General features: G+C 31.5%; 1 protein-coding gene across 1 annotated transcript; it reads left to right on the top strand.

Annotated features, from left to right (window-relative positions):
- The first annotated feature begins 457 nt into the window (after window positions 1–457).
- LOC131036775 (uncharacterized) lies at window positions 458–1967 on the top strand. The gene is made up of 3 exons (XM_057968762.2): window positions 458–1000; window positions 1080–1278; window positions 1365–1967. The coding sequence occupies exons 1-3, from the start codon at window positions 614–616 to the stop codon at window positions 1808–1810; spliced, it is 1032 nt and encodes a 343-aa protein (XP_057824745.1). The 5' UTR covers window positions 458–613; the 3' UTR covers window positions 1811–1967.
- The last annotated feature ends 18177 nt before the right edge of the window (window positions 1968–20144 follow it).

The following is a 20144-nucleotide window of genomic DNA, read 5'->3' as shown; positions in this document are numbered from 1 at the left end:
AGACTGTAAAAAAAATTTCATCAAGACGATGAAAATTGAGAGCTTAATGACAAAGTACAGAATGGGATAAAATAATTAGAGTAACGGGTAAACAGTGTGAATTTTGTGCAACTTGCGTAGATATGTAAAGAGGCACATAAAACTTTCAACTGAATTTCACATTGAAATCTGAAAAACAGAGCCCATGGGCCGTCAAATTTTGACCTTTGATTAACCTTATCCGTGTGGTGTACGATGTCGGAGGTGCGGTCTCCATGTAATAATGGTGTATTCCACTGCAACGCTGGCTTTCGCTATAGTTTACACGTCAATTATGTTGGCAACAAACATGCCACCTTCCAGATGGGTAAAGCGCATGGAAAAAGCAGGCGAAATGATGTCATAGAGAGTAATTTATGTCGTTAAAGCCCCAAGGCCAGGATGGCATCCTCATCCTCTCAAAATCAACTCTTTTTCTGCTCTATGCTATGCTATGAGTATGGATATCCACGCATATGCCATGGATATCCACGCATTATTCTAGCTCCACCCACGTTTTGCGAGAGCTGCCGCGGGTCTCTCCCACTCCTCTTTAAATCGATCACGAAAACAAAAATTGACACCGACGATCGAAATGTGCCGCTACCACGCTGTCCCAGCGAAAGTGCCATCGAACCCACGAAAGGCCGAGCTTAACCTTCCTCAAGGACACCCGTCTTCTTCCTACCCACATCCACATTTTCACCCAAGAAAAAGCACCCAGATTCATAATCTTCATGATGATTCTCCAACAATGGAACCTCCGCCTGCAACTGCAAACCCTCCCAACACTAACACCCATCACAGGATCGACGCTTTCTCTTTCACGGACTGGAGCTTTCTTCAAGAGGAAGATGATGATGATGATGAAGACGACAGAGGAAACAAAGAATGGGTTGATGACTGCGGAAGTGACAACGAATGCTCCTCTCCTCAACACCCAGTTCTATTTCCGGGAGAGCAACTGTGCCACATTTTACAGGTAACTAACTAACTACCCAACTACCAATTTCAGAAACCCTAATCTATTCAGAAACCCTAACATATATATGCAAGTGCAGGGTGTTTGCTCCTGCAGAACACAACTGGAGGCGGCGCTTCTTAGAGATGTGAGAGAAGCTCTGCGGATTTTAGGCCTTTCTGCTCAGGAGGAGGACCACAGTAGTCTGCGACGAAACGTAATGAACAATCTACGACGCGCAGGGTATAATGCAGGTATTTGCAAATCGCGGTGGGAGCAAACGAACGGATACCCTGCAGGTTAGGTTCGTCGATCTGCAGTTTCTAAGAAGCAAATCTACCCCTTTTTTGTGTGTTTTTTCCTAAAGTGTTTCTAATCTCTGCAGGTGATTACGAGTTCATTGACGTGATTTTGGGGGCGAAGAGCAATGATCGGCTGTTGGTGGACATAGATTTCAGAGCGCAATTTGAGATCGCTCGGCCCACAGCAGAATACGCAGCTTTGGTTGAGGTGCTTCCTACTTTGCTTGTGGGAAGCGTGGATAAGCTTCGTGACATCATCTGGATCATGTGTGACGCGGCGAAGAGATCGCTGAAAGCAAGGGGATTGCATCTGCCACCGTGGAGAAAAAAACGTTATATTGAAGCCAAATGGTTGGCTTCCCACAAGCGCACCACCAGCCATGATCCGCATCAGCAGCACCTCCTTCTCACCCAGTGGAACGCCTGCTTTCTTCACCACAACAATCTCAGATCTACAGGAAGGATTTCTGGGTTAGGTAGAGCATTGGCACAGGCAGTCACTCATAACAATACGAACGACGTATATTAGCTTAAATAATGGAGCATGGAGCTTCCTTTCCATGTTCTCCTGTTATTAAATAGGAAAGGGGGACTGTAATGTACAGGGATATGAAGCAATCCTTCCCACCTGTGAATAGAATTTCCGATCAAAGAATACATATCTGGTAGACAGAAACTTAACTAAACTACCAAGTTCTCAGCAGAAGAAGGGCTTCTTTATTTTGTTGAGAAGGTACACCGCTTTGCAATTATAAGTCCGTTTGTGCATATGGAAATCGATCCAAGACAGAAAGGAAATGTCTTAGTGTAAAATAGACAGAACTTTCAGAACCTTTCTTTCTGGATAAAAAATATATGTTTATCCAAATAAGCCAACCTATACTGAATACTGCCATCTCTGCTGTCGGTAACCTAATTCCATTGTCTGTTTTCGGTTTTTCTTTTTGAGATCCTCCAAACCCAGATAAGCCAGCGTTCAATAACTTATTGTATTCACAAGCTACTGACAAATTTAAAAGCAATCAATTCAAAGAAACAGATACTGTCTCTGCCGAACCTGGGTACACCGCTGTACAAGGGTGTGCCTCATACAGCGGTTTGGGCGTTTAGGTTATAGGTTTAAGCTTTACTAGGTTCAGAGGTTAGACACATAACTCTTCTAGTCAATAAATACTTTTTATGTAGTTTAGCGTATGTCTTTCATCATATTCATATATATAGTATGAAATTGTTTGGGCATTTAGGTTATAAGTTTAGGTTATAGGTTTAAGCTTTATTAGGTTCAGAGGTTAGACACATAACTCTTCTAGTCAATATATACTTTTAATGTAACTATAATGGTAGTTTGGGGTATGTCTTTCATCATATTCATATATATAGTATGAAATTGTGTGAAGTTGAAGTTATTTCTTTATTCTGTATTCCATCATATATGTACAAATTTATATATATGGTTAGTTTATCTGTATACACACATTTCTATACACATTTTATTTGATGTGTATCACAGTTTTGTATTGAAGTTGAAGTTGTTTCTTTATTCTGTAATCAATCATATATGTACAAATTTATATATATGGTTAGTTTATCTGTAGTTGAAGTTGTTTCTTTATTCTGTATTCAATCATATATGTACAAATTTATATATATGGTTAGTTTATCTGTATACATACATTTCTATACACGTTTTATTTGATGTGTATCACAGTTTTGTATTGAAGTTGAAGTTGTTTCTTTATTCTATATTCAATCATATATGTACAAATTTATATATATGGTTAGTTTATCTGTATACATACATTTCTATACATGTTTTATTTGATGTGTATCACATTTTTGTATTGAAGTTGAAGTTATTTCTTTATTTTGTATTCATTCATATCTGTACAAATTTATATATATGGTTAGTTTATCTGTATACACACATTTCTATACACATCTTATTTGATGGGTATCACATTTTTGCATTATTCAGACCCTCTCATTCTAATTTTGTAATACTTAAAGATATTATAATAGTTAATATATATAGAGCTAGTCCAACTTTATATGCACACTTCTATGTATGTGCTTTATTCGGTCATTTATCACACATTAGGACCCTCTCATTCTAATTTTGTAATATTTAAGCATTCTATTAGTAAATAGTGTAGTTATTACTTTATACTACATTGTGTTGGTTTAATCCATATTAATTGTAATTCTCAAGTCACTTTTTGTGAGAACATTGTATTGATGTTGTAATAAAACAAAACTCATTTTGGAATCATGTATTGTAATAGAGTGTTGATCTTAAGGATGTTGTGCTCTCAATGAAACATTGTAATTATAAATATATTTTGTAATTAGATTTTGAACATTGTCTAATTTTCACATGTATTGTTTTATTTTGTTAAAATATTTTGTAGGAAAATACCCTAACTATTATAAGAGTTCTTTCTAAAGATATTTTCCACAATATTAATAAAATTTTAAAGTTTGATATTTATTATTTAGAGTATACTCTTATTTTGTTCTCTCAAAATTTTGATGATCACAAAGTGAGCACAAAAGTGGTGACCAGTGCACTATGCATTCTTTTGAATTTATGATTTTTACATGTAAGTAGTTTTTTAAGAGTAGAAACTATATATGGGAGACCATTTAATTATCTAGGAAAGAGATATTACTTTTATTGAAGTTAGATTCCCCATTGTAGTGTTGACACTTGCATACCCTACAATTTCAACTCTTTAAATTGTATCTATTTAAGGGTTTATCCTCATAATATATTCACTCACCATGACTTTAGAATTTTTCTAATCCAAGGTCTGTATTTATGATTATTTATAATTTTTATGTTTAATGTTTTGATTCTCAATATCATGTTTTGTTGTGACTAATCTTTAGTCTTTTTTGTAAGCTTCCTACATGTAGATAAAAGTATAGATGCATAGGCATCTCATCAAGTGTGTTTGCATCCTCAAAAAAAATAATAGCATATGGTTGTTTCCTAATAGCCAAATAACAGCATTTCAATTAGATGGTAAGCTGAGTGAATTTAATTTATTATTAATTCTCTTCCTCTAAATTAATTTAATCTATATATGTTAATGCTTGAGATACATATTATCTTTCAGATTTACCATTATTCTTTTATATTAAACATGTAAGCATTAATCCCACATGCTTCTACATTGGACAATCTTTTTCTCATGCTCTTTGACTTTCTCATGTTCTTTTACAAAAATTCTTAAACACTCTCAATATCTCAGGCTTAAAATATCATATGGTTTACATGTATTTTGGTTATTATCCAAGCTATAAGAATTTTAATATATTCTACATTGTGTATATACATTTACTATTTATTGTTACTAACAATTGTTGACTTATTTCCATTATCATTGTTTTGTTTTTTTTGTATTGATTTATTTTTCTTTCTTTGTAGAGATACTATTGTAATGTAGAAAGTTTTATATCCTTACAATTTTGTGTTTCATACTCACTTTTATATATATCCCCTCAATAACTTTTTAAGCCTAGTTTCTAGCCTTTGTTTTAAACTTTTCACACCCATGGTGTTAATATTTTGTTTATGATATGTCTATTGTGTTTATTTTCATATAATTTTGTTAATTATTTTCTCATCATTTCTATCTCAAGGTGTTTGAAGACTCAAGAACTAAACATTCCTATTTATGCAATGAGTGTAGGCATCTATGTGACACACTACTATCTCAAATTTATAGTCACCAACTAACTATCTTTGAGCATTTTTTCCACCTTCTTTGCATTCTTGACTTCTACATTTCCACTATTGTATGCCTAAATGACTTTTAAAACTCTTAACTATGCTTTTTTTTTTAATAGAGGTGCCTTCTTCTAGTGTTCTAGATGCTTTGAGGTTTAGTTATTAGAAACCTCTTAGAATCTCTTGGAAATATACAATAATCTATATAGATCTTCTTGTGAATTTTAGTATATAACAATATTATTTTATTGCAATATCACATAGTGTAATCTAGAAATGAATAATGTAATTTACTATTTTAATTTTCAATCTCTCCATGTGAATAGTTATTACAATTTTTCATCATCTTCATGAGGACTTGGATATTGCATCCAACAAGATCTTTCATTGCATATTGCTTTGGTACTATGTAGTTTTCACCTCTTCTAATGAGGTGGTAGTGTTCTTTGTGTAGAATCAATTTGTGTTACAAGAACATATGGGATTCCATCTTTCTTTCAAAAAAATTTATGCACACTAGTTTTCTTAGCCTATGGAGACCTTAGTAATAGAATTCACAATGTTTCTTATTATTTCTCTCAACTATTAGATGCACATGAGATAGGAAAACATAAAATTTTATCAACTTTATCAAATTTGTTGTTATAGAGGTTGAAAGACCAAAAGATGGGTTTGACCATTCTTGACAAAATCCTACATAGCCCCAACCATTTTTCCTTTCTTGTAGATGTTATTCTAAGTGAAGGTATTAATTGCATCAATATTTTTTAACATCACCCCTTTTCTATAATCTTATTATTTTATTTTGAACAAATAGATTAAATCTTATTATTTCAATTTTTGTTGTTATTTGGTAATCTACCTAGCCATTGCTATTTTTTTTTATAGATTGAATATTTTTCCAAAGGGAAAGTGGATTTTGGTCAAACCTATCTTACAAACTAGAAAATAAAGGTTAAAATTTTGTGTCATACATTTGTGTCTTTCATAGATACTTATAGATTTAATGTCCAAGTTACTCTCTATCTTGTATTTGTAGTTCTATATGATATTTGATATATCTAGGCATGTGCACAAAAATGGGGGGAGAAAAAAGGGTGAAAAAGTGGCCACTTTTTATTTGAAATCAACTAAAGCTTAGGATCAAAAGTGGAGATGCATATGCTCAAATTTTTAAGATACAACAAGAACAAGAATTATAGTACTTTGGATCCAGTTTCAAAGTTACCACTTTGTAAAAATGATTAAGATTAAGAGGTGTAGAGACAAAAATTATATACCCCTTTGAAATTTTGCCTACACTTTTGTAGCCAATTTAGCATCCATTCTCTTGGTATTTGTGTAGGTCCAGTTTAGCCCTTGCATCAACCTTTTCCCTCTCAATATACTTAGAGTATTTTTTATCAACTACCTTTCAGCATCAATTTTGTGTTAATCATGTGTTTCTCTTGTCTCCTGTTATTTTAAAGTGTGATTTATTTGCACACTAGCACATTGTGTAGATGTTTGTGTGTTGCACTATCGTCCCACAACATTTTAATATCCAAATATTGGTTATGAGTGTTGTGCCACTTGTCACCTACCCTAGTAAGTGGAAATGACAAAATATTTCAAAAAAGCTTAAGAGTGAACTTTCCTTCCCTCCTCTTCTCTCTTTCAAATCTATCTTTCATTCCTACAATATCTCTTGGATCTCTCTTGCACTCTCTTATGTCCTCTTTGGCTTTCACGGCTCTCTCCTGTCTATCTTATACAACTCTAGAACTTGCTACAACACTCTCAAACTTTAACAATAGTCTCACACAACTTTTTTAGCTTTCTCAAGCCTTCTTGTTAATATATTTCTCACATCTTTGATCATTTTACGATTTATCACATCCATCATCTTTGAGATCATTTATCACTTTGTTTATTTTTCTTTTGATCTATCTATCTATCTATTTACTATGGAGGTGGAAACACCAAAACATGGACTTAACTAAGGGAAGTCTCCAAACAGCCCCAAACATTTTTCCTCTTTTGTATGTGTACATGTTTATTGGAATCATTCAAATGCACAAAGGTTCACATGTGTATATTTATTTTATTTTCATTTATATTTTTTAGCCAAGACACTTAGACTTAGATCAAGAACTCTGTCATCTTCTATTTCCATTTCTACAATTAGAATCTCCTTTTTATTTATTTGTAATTAGATATCTTCACTAGTTTATCTAGTTGGAGATATCTAAATGTATGTTGTGAAATTGGCTCTCAAAGGAATATAACTTTCCTTTGGTAGAGTCACATTTCCTCCAATAACAAAGGGTCAAATATTATGCACACACAAAAATGTTTATATTTTCATTAATAAAATATAGCATAGTACTTACATACCTATTTTTTGTTGTATTTGGTTTAAAAAAATGTAACTACATTATACATACATGCATGCATGCATGCATGCATGCATGCATGCATACATACATATATACATATATACATATATATATATATACATATTTACATATATATATACATAAATACATGTATACATATATATATATATATATATACATATATATATATATATATATATACATATATATATATATGCATGCATGTATGCATACATACATACGTGTATACATGCATACATACATTTATGTATCCATGCATATATATATATATACACATGTATATATACATGTATATATACATGTATATATACATGTATATATACATGTATATATACATGTGTATATATATACATGTATATATATATACATGTATATATACATGTGTATATATATACATGTATATATATATACATGTATATATACATGTGTATATACATGTGTATATATATATATATACATGTGTATATATATATGTATATATACATGTATATACATGTATATATATATGTATATACATGTGTATATACATGTATATACATGTGTATATACATGTATATATATATACATGTATATACATGTGTATACACATGTATATACATGTGAATATACATGTATATACATGTGTATATACATGTATATACATGTATGTATGTATATACATGTATGTATGTATATACATGTATGTATGTATATACATGTATGTATGTATATATATATACATGCATGCATGTATGTATATATATATACATGCATGTATGTATGCATGCAGGCATTCATACATACATACGTGTATACATGCATACATAAATATATGTATACATGTATACACGTATGTATGTATGCATACATACATACGTGTATATATATATGCATGCATACATACATACATACATGTATATATATATACATGTATGTATGTATGTATGCATGCATGCATGTATGCATGCATGTATGTATGTATGTATGTATACATACATACATATATACACATATATATACATGAATGTACATACATACATACATACATACATACATACACACATATATACATGTATGTATGTATGTACGTACGTATGTATGTATGTATGTATGTATGTATGTATGTATGTAGACATTGTTTGTAGATTTTTTTAACAAAATTAAAATCCATTATAGATGAGATTGTGTAGATTTTAGTTATGTCAACAATCTACAAACAGTTCTTTTCAATTTGAAAAAAAAAAGTTTCAAAAAAGGATAAGTTTAGGCCTACTTATGTTTGCTATACATGAGGGGTTTTCAAAACAACAATTATGACCAATAAAAAATTAATAAAAAGACAAATATTCACAAAAAAATTACAAAAATATATCCTCAACAATCTTTAGTGTCTTACAAATATTCTCCCACAAGGATTTAGATCAACCTTCTTCTATGGAACAAAATACCTGACATTCCTTCCTCTACAAAACTTAGCAATATGTCCTTGTTTTTTGTAGTTATAACATATAATACCCTGTTGTGGAGCATTTCCACTCCTTAAATTAGATCTACAGTTAGTTGTCTTATGACCAAGCTTATTGTATGTATAACAATAACCATTGAAAGATTGAGTATTCCTAGCATTACTCACATTCATAAAAAAAATTCCTTTTTACTCTACTTTTGCATTCATTTTCCTTATGACCATATTTGTTGCATGCATAGCACTGACCGTTAAAGAGATGAGGCCTAGAGGGCCTAAATGAGTTCATGTGCATCGTACTCCTACATTTTGCGACTTGATGTCCAATTTTGTTGCAAGAAAAACAATATTTGTCATTAAAAGGTTGAGGATACCTAGTTTGAGCAATTTGATTAGGAGTTTGCCTTTTGAAGTTCTTGTGCTTGTTCCAAACTTGAGTAAATTTATTTTGATCTCCCTCTATCTCCTTGAATTCGTCTTGAACCTTTTCTTGATTTTTCTTATTAATTCCATTATCCTTAGTATATTCTTCCTTTTCAAAACTAAGACCACCCTTGTTCTTTGGCGTTTTCTAATAACTGAGCATTTCATCAAGCATGTCACTACCACATTTGAGCTTCAAACCTTTCTCTATTTGTTCTTTTTCATCCTTCAATTTCTTTTTTAGAGTGACAATTTATTCCTCTAGTTTGGTACATTTTGTAGTTTTATCATGAAGTTTGGTTTCCAAACAATCTACAACCTTCTTTCCTTTTCAACCTAAATCTTCATATTTATTATATCTTTTTCTACCTTCTTGAGATTATCACTACAAACATTGTTTCATTCATCCTTTAGGTTGATAATTTATTCTTCTTCCATCTTAAGTTTGTCTTTGCATTCCTTGCTTTTTGAAATCTGAGTCTTCATCTTAATAATTATCCTTTCAGCCTTATTGAAGTTGTTTTAATATTCTCCACTTTCAGCTCTAGCATTATGCAGATCATCAATAGAAGACCAAAGTTCTCCTTCTAAATCTATCTCACAATCTGTAGGATCAATATCCCATCCTACAGGTTCCATTGCCTCAAGACCTGCTTTCAAAAGAGTCTTATTATTTAGCATTACTGTAAAACTTATGTGTTCAAATGCAAGATCTACCTCAGTTGTTAAATTATTTCCTTAGGAACCTTCCTCTAATACCAATTGTTGAGCACAACTAGATGTTGAGAGGGGAGGTGAATCAACATAAATGAAATTAAAAAATTTAATCATTCATCAATTTTAGAACCTTTAAATGAAATTTTTCAGAATCAAAGAATAAATCATAACATGCACAACACAAGAACACTAAGATTTTTACATGAAAAACCCAAGGAGGGAAAAACCATGGTGAGGATTAACTCACAATATATGAAACAAGTTGTCACAAATTTTGTTTTAGGCTCACTGCTCCCTAAATAAACTTGCAAGCTAAGGCACATTGCCCTAGGGAAAGATAAAATACTTGTAGTTTGAAGGTCAACTCTCTAGAGAAATATACAATGAGATTACAATGACATAGATAATGTGAACTATTGTAGAAGAAGCATTTGACAAATGTTGGTAGTGTAGTCCTATTTATAGTAAAATTACATTTTCATATAGAATTTGCCCACTTAATCATCATGTTAGTTATTAAACTAATTTATTTCACACATAAAAAAACTTCACATCAACTCTTACTTCTCCACAATTGATTTGTTCTTCCATATATATCCTTCACAGCCTCCCAAAACATCTATTAGACCAACTAAAGTAAAACCTAACAAATGAAACATGTGACCTATAATAGGTCAACTCCAACCATATGCATCAACCATGATATTAGGTAGCAAATCAACCTAGCACTTAATTGAAACTTTAACTTATCATAAAAAATCCTACAAAGAAAATGAAATAGGGTAGGATCAACCATAATTGAAGGAACATACCAAGTTGGCCAAATATCAACACCACTATCAAGCTTGCTAATTGTTTGTCTTTCTATCATTAGGGAGAGACTCAAAAAATCATGCAAACCAAGATCAAGGAACTTAATACCATCTACAACCTCTCTACAACATCTCATGAAGAGATCAATCATCACATGCAAGTGTAGAAGAACATCATCACTAAATTAGTAAACACTGTGCAAACCGAACTGACTATATGAAGTCATCATAATGAGTATCATGCATCAAAGTAAAAATAACCTTGAAATTCATGTCATTGGTCCAAAACATTGTACTCAACATCTTCCCAAATCTGCATCATACCTATCATTGTGGTAGAATGTAGAGTATTCTAGTCAGGCAACTAAACCACTTTATTATGACAATTTGTGGTTCGTAGTTCAAACTCTTATAACATTTTCTGTACAAATGTTTAAGTCTTAAAAATTAGTAGAGTGGTTTCTAACATACTTCAAAGCATGAGTTTGAAACCGCTCGTCCAAATCATGCAAGGTGAAATAATGCAAAGAAAAATACTAATACTCAGTCATAGGAAAATAGAATATCCTATACTTAGAAAAATTTCCTCAAGCAACCAAATGTGAAATTGACCTCAACCATCATAGTACTGACTTCTCGAACATGTAGAATTAGACCAAGGCTACTACAACACATTTGATCAAGTCAAGGATCAAGTAAACCAATACATACCATTTGCTCCAGATAAATATAATGTCATCAGATGAATCTCCAAATTGTCTTCTATGTCTCTGATCAATGGCACAATTGCACTCAAACATCTTCAACACACACACACACACACACACACACACACACACACACACACACACACACACACACACACACACACACACACATACACACACACACCATTTAATACATCAATGAGCTCAACACATACTCCAATCCTCTCCTTAGTGACAATACATATTGTCAGACATCAGGTTGACATCAATGACAACGCGTGTTGCCAACACTTCTCTGTGTCTTATTTTCATATTTGTACCTCTGTAACGCATTTTTGTTTTGAACTTTATGTATCCTATCACTCTTATTCAATTTAACCTTCTTTAGCTTAGTTCATTACACACACACTTAATCAATTCCAATCATATTACAACAAATAGCAAGAGAGTGAATCTAGGATAACTTGGCTCTTCCATGTTATAGCAGTCAATCCCATTCATTCCTCTGTATTTTTTTATGGGAAAAGGAATTGGTCCTAGGTTAATGGATGTGTTAGTCTAGGATCACTTTTCCTACACATCAGTAGGCCTTAATGATGGAAAAAAACATTTGTTCACATTCTTTTAGGCAAAATAAATATAATGACACATATGGTCAACCTCTATTTTTCTTTATATTTTATTGTATTTCCCTTTGGATTTTTTGTCCACATATTGTACATTATGAAAGAAAAACTCAATTTTCTAAAAGTGATACAAACATAATGACAAATATCACACGATAACATAACTAACGATACATAATATTATTTTAACATCTTAAAAAATACATATACAAACATAATATTTTCAACTTATAATTTAAATATCTTCCTCCTCTTCTCTCTCTACCTCCTCTACCTATCTCTCTTCTTCTCTCTCCCTCCCTCTCTCTATCTCTTCCCTCTTTATCTCTCCCTCTGGGCTTGGTTCCTCCTTATCCCCCTCTTTATCCACCCACCTATCTCTCCCTCCCTATCCACCCACCCATCTCTCTATCTATGTACTTCTCTCTCTACCTTTCTCTTCCCATATTTTTGAATTTATCTCTTTCCTTTCCCGCATATATTTATCTCTCCTTATTCCCCCATCTCTCTCAAACCCTATCCACTCTCCCCTCTATCTCAACACATTTCTCCTCTTTCACTGAACCTCTTCCTTTTCTAAACATCTATATCAAGATCTATTTGCTTCTCTATCTCTATATCTCCACATTATAATGTTTAATGTATTATATCTTTTTGTTTAATGAAAAGGCCCCAAATAAATTCCCCATTTCACCAATTAAAAAGGATGTAATTGAAAAACATTTCACTTCAGTCACTTGAAAGCAACTGAAAAGAATAAAATAAAATGTCCGCAGCCGGGTCGATAATTAGCCCTATAAAAAGTGTGAGAATTGTGGCGAGCACGCCTGCGTATTCACTAAAAATTCCAAACGTGCAGATTTATTCCACAAAGCTTGGAATTCAGTCCACAGAGTTCGAATAGACATTTTCGTAGACCTTTCACGTGCTCAAACAGGATACATCACATCACATCAAATCTACCTTATCCATTCTTGACGGCTGACTTTAATGCAAAAGTTGTACAAATGCCTCCTCTGCTCTGCTCTGCTCTTCTCTTCTCTTGCCCTTTCCAAGAGACAATAGGTTGACCTCTAACGACCTTGCCCCCTCGCTCTCCCAAGAGTCATTCAACTCATCTTCCTTTTCTTTTACAACTGTCTTTCTTTCTGTTCAAGTTTCAGACCATTTCGTGGACTGCACGCCGCTCTCTTCTCTTGTGCTTTAAATGATGTAACATCTCCATGTGCAAAATTCAATGTTCTACTCCAGATTTCAAATGTGCTACGACTCTACAATTATACTATATTCCATCAAATTGGACCAAGACACCCATTCACATTTGACCAAAGTAATCGAGAATTGAATTTAAATATGGTTTGATTGAATTTTTTTCAATTGATAGATTTTGTTGGATATTCATGTGTTAATATCAGTTTTTTATTTAGTTTTGTGTTTATCTTAGTATAAGGTTTCATTGTAATAAAAATTTGATAAATTGTATACTTTTGTGTCAAGTTTGGTTTATGGTCATATTCTTATCTATATTTATTTATTTATTTATTTATTCATTCTCATTGATACTAATCTCCATATGTTTGATAGTAACTCATTACTATTATATTTTTGTTTGTTGTTTTTCTAGCTATTTACCCTTTGCATTGAAATTAACAATTTACCTTAGGATTCATTTCAAAATATTGCAAGATTTAAATAATTCGATCTCGAACTATGTAGGAATTATCCTAAAATTGAGATGATCGACTTTAACTTTTAGCTTTCCCACCCCTTTCTACTAGTCATTATGAGCTAACTTAACATGCATTTGTGTGACATATTAGTATGTCACCGTATTTAAAGATATTAAAAGTGTTCCCAATTTTATATGGGATAACAATTAGACTAAACTTTGATTTCTAAAAGGTTATAAATCGTTAGGATCACAACATCATAATTAGGCCATCTCTATGTTTTTGAGTGTTGTTTTCAATATTGTTTATTGGTATCAATCTAACTGGCCAAAGGGAATTTACCTAGGAGATCTCATTCACTTTATTGGTGGCTTGTAAAGTTCGTGCATCAAAATAATTCATAGTTTCAAGGGAAATGAGTCAAGCTATTTGTAGAGTTAAAGAAATTGAACACCCTGTGCAATTTCTACTTGCAGCATTGTAAATTGTATCCACATACAATTCAATCCTTGCTTAGACCTCACCTTGGCACTTTGGCTTCTGATGCCTGATGCATATTCAAATTCTACTCACACCACCTGCAATCTCACATTTCCACCTTCTTCGATGTCTTCCCTCCAAGTTTGAGTCTTGATTGTTAGGACTAGGGCACCTAGCACCCTAGTTCTCTCAATCAAGACCCATTCTTGTTCCTCATAATGGTCATCTCAAATGAGTGGAAAATATGATCCCATGCTAGCCTACTCTGAAAAATCAATTAATTTTCAATCAATGAAGTATAAAAGAATGTTTACCCCTCTCATTTGAAATCTAACAATTATTAAGATCTTAATTACACTCTAGCAAATTCACATGAGCAAGCAATTAAGGATTCATCAAGCATTGGAGAAGAAGCGAATTCAAGTTCAAGCATTCAAGATGGCATCCATGATCAACCTTTTATGAAGACATTCTACAAGAAATCCTAAAACCCTTGCATGAGGATCCAAACAAAACTTCATCAAGGTATACATTTCAATTATAAGAATTTTATTTCAGTTATGGATTTTCCCTTAAAAGGAAAGCATTTTGCTACAATTTTTATTTTAATTTCAAGGTTAACTCCTAAAACCCTATCCACAACATTTTCCCTCTCTTTGTTTGTGCAGAAAATTTTCTCAGTAGTTGTACTCAAGGATTCTAACAGATTTAATGGCAGCAAACAAGTTTAGCTTTTGATAGAGAAAAATTTGGAAGACCAGGGTGAATCTGTACTACCTGGTCCTGAAAAATTAGGTTGAACTTTTGGGAACAGGTTCTAACTCTATTCCTTTTCTCAGATCCTAATCTGTAGCTCTATGGGACATCTGTAGCAATCTATTTTCATCAATTTACTTCAAATTCTCAATTATTTATGCTACATTCAAACAATACAATTCTAATTACATTTTCAACTCAAAGAAAAGTCAAATAAGGACTACAATCAACATTCAATCCTATTCTTAATAGAATTGAGGTTTGATATATTATCTTCATCCCTGTTTTAATGTAATGAAGGTGAAAGTTATGTTATTTCCTATTTTACAAAGCATAACTTGTGAAAGCCTAGTCTAATTTTTCCACCATTACACTACTCTATAAGTTAAACCCAATTTAGTGTCATGTCTTGCATTATGTTTTAGATCTCGTTCAATTAATTGACCTTTCTGTTTTCCCTAATCAAAACTTGTAATTAAATCAGTCTAGATGTTTCTCTATCAAATCTCACTTCATCTTCTTTGATCTAGTCTCAATTATTTATTTAAGTCATGCTAGACTTTAACATGACTGCAAAAGACATAATCAACACAATCACAAATTCATCCACCATGAAATTAAAATTAAAAAGTCAATAAAAAGATGTGGGACATCATTTTGATATGATCTCAAATAGTCTTGAATTAATATCATGACTTCCGAAAAAAAAAATCATTTGATTAGATCTTTCACATCAAACCCCTAAGAAATAAATATTCACAATTTTAAATCTCCCATTCTTTCTCATAAAAACCAGCCCATAGATCAACTATTATTCTTTCCATCTCTAAATCTCTCAACAAAATTACCACTATTTCTAATGCTATTCATTCTATCTTACTTGAATCTATTATTCATCTCCATCATCTTTAAAAGTTGGTAAACCATGTTAAAACCATAACATACAAGATTTATCATCTCTTTGTTGTAACATTTCAAGGGTTTTATTTTATGTGAATATCCCTCTTGACCATTGTGATATTAACTTGTAATGCCCTCTTTATAATTAATTTAATTTCTTTATCTTAAATTTGATTTCATGTTTTATTTTTTGCCTCAAATTCATTATTATTTGACAATTTTGATAAAATAAGTTAGATAATTAATTAAATAAATTATTTTTGAGTAATTACTTAAGGGGTGAGAATTCATGAAGAAAGGATAATGTCACTCCCAAATTATTTGGAATCCTGATTATGATAAAGTTGATTATGGGTTTTGTTGGCAATATGTGCAATACAGTATCATTGATGTCAACCTATCATACATGTATAGAAAAGGATGGTGTAGCTAAAGAAGCGGAGAAATGGTTTGACATTAGTAGCATGTTTTAATAGAGATGGTTTAACACTAATGAATACATGGGATCAACATGTTTAAGCACAAGTAAGGCAATCGAGAAGACCATGCAAATGTATTCGTCACATAAGATAACAATAAGACAATCTAGAAGTATGAGCCTCAGTATTTTGGTTTGCTTTCCTTTGCATTATAATATTTAGCCTTCTAGTTTTGGAGTTAATTTGTCATGAACCATATTTAACTATATATAATTATTTTATTAAGAAAATAATGCTTATTTTTTATTTATGAAATTGAAATGGAATTTTTAGTGAAATAAGATGATAATGAAATAGGAGTTCAAATGCAATGAAATGATTTACATGCAATTGAATGATCAGTTTTATTTTATTATGAAATTGGGGATCATCATTGCTAAAAAGAAATTGAGTGCAAGTGAATGCAAGAACAGTTGAATGCGAATGAAGGCGAGAACATGGTTCAGGTAGAGTTATTTTAGCTCATGGACTGCGCTAGATTAGATGGAATCTCACACACCACTTTAGAATATATATATATATATATATATATATATATATATATATATATATATATATATATATATATATATATATATATATATATATATATATATATATATATATATATATATATATATATATATGCATGTATTGTATATGTATATGTATATGTAGATATATATGTGTGTGTGTGTGTATTTGTTGCATGATTTAATTTTGTGATTGAATCAAATCCGAATTTTCATAAGTGATTGTGAAATGATATGTTTTATTTCAAATCAAGACTTATATTCAAATATTAGGTTAAATGTGAATACTGGTCATAGATTTATACATTCTTTGTGTGCAGATATGTATAATTGGATGAAATATCGTACTTATGTATTCACTTTGGTGTTTTGATAATAATACATATCTGTGTGTGTGTGTGTGTGTGTGAATTCGAATAACAATTCGATCATATACATACATACATATATATATCTGTGTGTGTGTGTGTGTATAATTATAATGTATATCTAATTATCATGAAAATGAAATTACCTTACTTCATGAATTTTGTTAATACTTTTACATAATCATTTGATATTATGTATATATACATAATCATTTGATATTATGTATATATACATAATCATTTGATATTATGTATATATACATAATCATTTGATATTATGTATATATATACATATACATAATCAATTGATATATATATATATATATATATATATATATATATATATATATATATATATATATAATGGTGGCGGACTTATTAAATAGCATGTTATTAGTAAAAAACCATATCGCATAGTGAAGTCGATGAATAGTATCGACTATGCATTCTAAAAAATACATTGTGTTTAAGAAAGGACTATCCCATGTAATAAAATACCTTGAAAATAGGAGTCGATGAGTATATCGACTATGTAACCAAACAAACATATAGTGTTTAAGTTGAACACGGACTTTGCAAGGAATAACAACCATGATTGTGTTTGAAAAATTTATGGATTGTGCCATTAAGCATGGACACTACGTGGTGTATATCGTTGGAACAAACCCTACATGGAACATACACAGGCCAAGTGAACTATTAGACATGTTGCGTGGGTGGCATGGAAAACTATAATAGCAGTGGATGTAAGCCCGAAACGTAGCAGAAAACATAGCACACAACGATCATAAATATAGATCATTGGAAATCTAGGAGGACGGTATTGAAAAGATAGTGAGAAATATGCAGAGAATAGTGATGATCGAACAAAGAATAGAGAATAGCAAATAGAGAAGGGAGAATAGAGAATAGAGAGGAAAGAACACGAAGGATTAGCATAGAGGAAGAAATGCATTGGAAATCTAGGAGTATTGTAGTCAGAATTGGAAGAAGATTAGCATTGATCATATCAGACTTGGCTTAAATTTCAGAGGTAGGCTCTTTAACGAGCAATAGTTTTTAATATAATTAAAGAGTATAAGAACAAAATTATCTTGGGATTTGTTTGTTTTTAGATCATTAGAGAAGAAAATAGTTAAACTTTTGAATTAGATCCATGCAATAGAAGTCGTGATGATTATTTGAAATTTCGTTTGAAAAAACCATATAGGTATGTGCATTTTGAATTATCATTTTGTTTAATGCATTTATGGAAAATTACTAAATTCAGTTAGTTGAATTCGTAAATCATAGAAAACACATGCTCGTATCAAACTAAATGTGTTATTCGAGAAAGGAAGTAGATAATAAAAAACATGTGGAAAGATAGAGAAGTTATGCATTCTAAACTTGGAAATTTGAAACCATAGAAAAGAGAATATAAGTTAATGTATGATTACGCTATTTGGATTTTACGAGAAATAGATAAAAGAATGTGTACTCATATTTTCTATTTCTGAATTTTATTTTTGTCTATATGCTAATATGCATACATGTGCTACACCTTCTTATTTTTAATTCTTGTCCTTGATTTACTTGAAAAGATAGAAGCGAAAGATTGTTTTCTTCTTAGATATAATTGGGTGTAAACGAAAGATTGTTTCATCTATATCTATTTAATGAAAGATTGTTTCTCCTATATATCTTTAATGAATGATTGTCTTCTTTAAATATTGTAATTTTAACATGCGAGAAATAGGAAGCTAGAGTTGAGAAAAGAAAAATTGTCTTCTATATATTTATTCTGATTTCATATGAATATTAGAAAAGCTAGATATGCTTGTGTGTTTGGAAAGTTACCTTCTGGGATGGGTACTGAATGTGGACTTATAGAGAGAATAGTTTGCTTTTCCAAACTATATTTTATTGCTATGCATGGCATTATACTCAGCCACGTAACTTTTTGACCATTGAAATAGATGGATTTATTTACGCTCTCTACCATATCCTTGATTGATCTTGCTTGTTTCTTAATAGAATTAGAAAATTGAAAATGCATGCATCACTCTAAGCACGCACCAGATTCCATCTTGTCTATCAAATTCTTTTTGCTAAGCAATTTGTGTAAGATTGGGTATTCTTGATTGACCAAGAATTCCAGGGAAGTGTAAGCTTCAAGGTTGGGTGGAAAAAGCACCTGAATCTTGTTTTCGTCTTCATTCTAAATATTGTATTGAAGATAGCTTTGGATTGCAGATCAATGGACGCATCTCATCCTTTACTTATATTTTTCTTGCTATTTGAACTTAAGGCATTTGAAAGGCCTAAGTATTATTTGTAGATATGATCGAGATACTACTCACATTCTCTTATTGAATATATAATCTTTACCTCTTTATAGAAATCTTGTGTTTAATATGATATCATTGGAATGATCATTTAGAGCTAAGGATGGAATAGTGCAAGTAAATAGACTTATTAAAGGAATTATGATTTTATTTAAGAATAAAGAGTATTTCATTTTATTATTGAATTTAGAACGTTTTACGTCTTTACATAATTTTGTTAGTTACCAAGGAGGAATTTTTTCAATTACCAAGGAGGTTGTTCCCATATTTCTATGTCATAATATCTTATACTGTTGGTGTAAATAATTATTCATCATGGGTATTATTACGCTATACTTAAGTTTACTTAGGAAATGCATTTCATAATAGTTTGGGTATGAGACACTTGGGTGTTTGTGCCACATTGGGATAGTGTGTGTAGGAGAATTTCCACCTTTTATGGTGTGATCTTGTTGTTACACTCCACATTCAGTGGGTGATCCACCTCATGTGGACTATTATATTATTTCT

The sequence above is a fragment of the Cryptomeria japonica genome, chromosome 3 (assembly GCF_030272615.1).
Source record: "Cryptomeria japonica chromosome 3, Sugi_1.0, whole genome shotgun sequence".
Classification (NCBI taxonomy): domain Eukaryota; kingdom Viridiplantae; phylum Streptophyta; class Pinopsida; order Cupressales; family Cupressaceae; genus Cryptomeria; species Cryptomeria japonica.
The sequence above is the reverse complement of the archived record's forward strand: the minus strand, read 5'-3'. Positions and strand labels throughout refer to the sequence as shown.

Excerpts from the sequence above, each read along its gene's own strand:
- LOC131036775 (XM_057968762.2), top strand. The coding sequence starts at position 614 with ATGTGCCGCTACCACGCTGTCCCAGCGAAAGTGCCATCGAACCCACGA. Across the intron at positions 1,001-1,079 it reads AACTGTGCCACATTTTACAG|GGTGTTTGCTCCTGCAGAAC; the intron begins GTAACTAACTAA and ends ATGCAAGTGCAG. Across the intron at positions 1,279-1,364 it reads AACGAACGGATACCCTGCAG|GTGATTACGAGTTCATTGAC; the intron begins GTTAGGTTCGTC and ends TAATCTCTGCAG.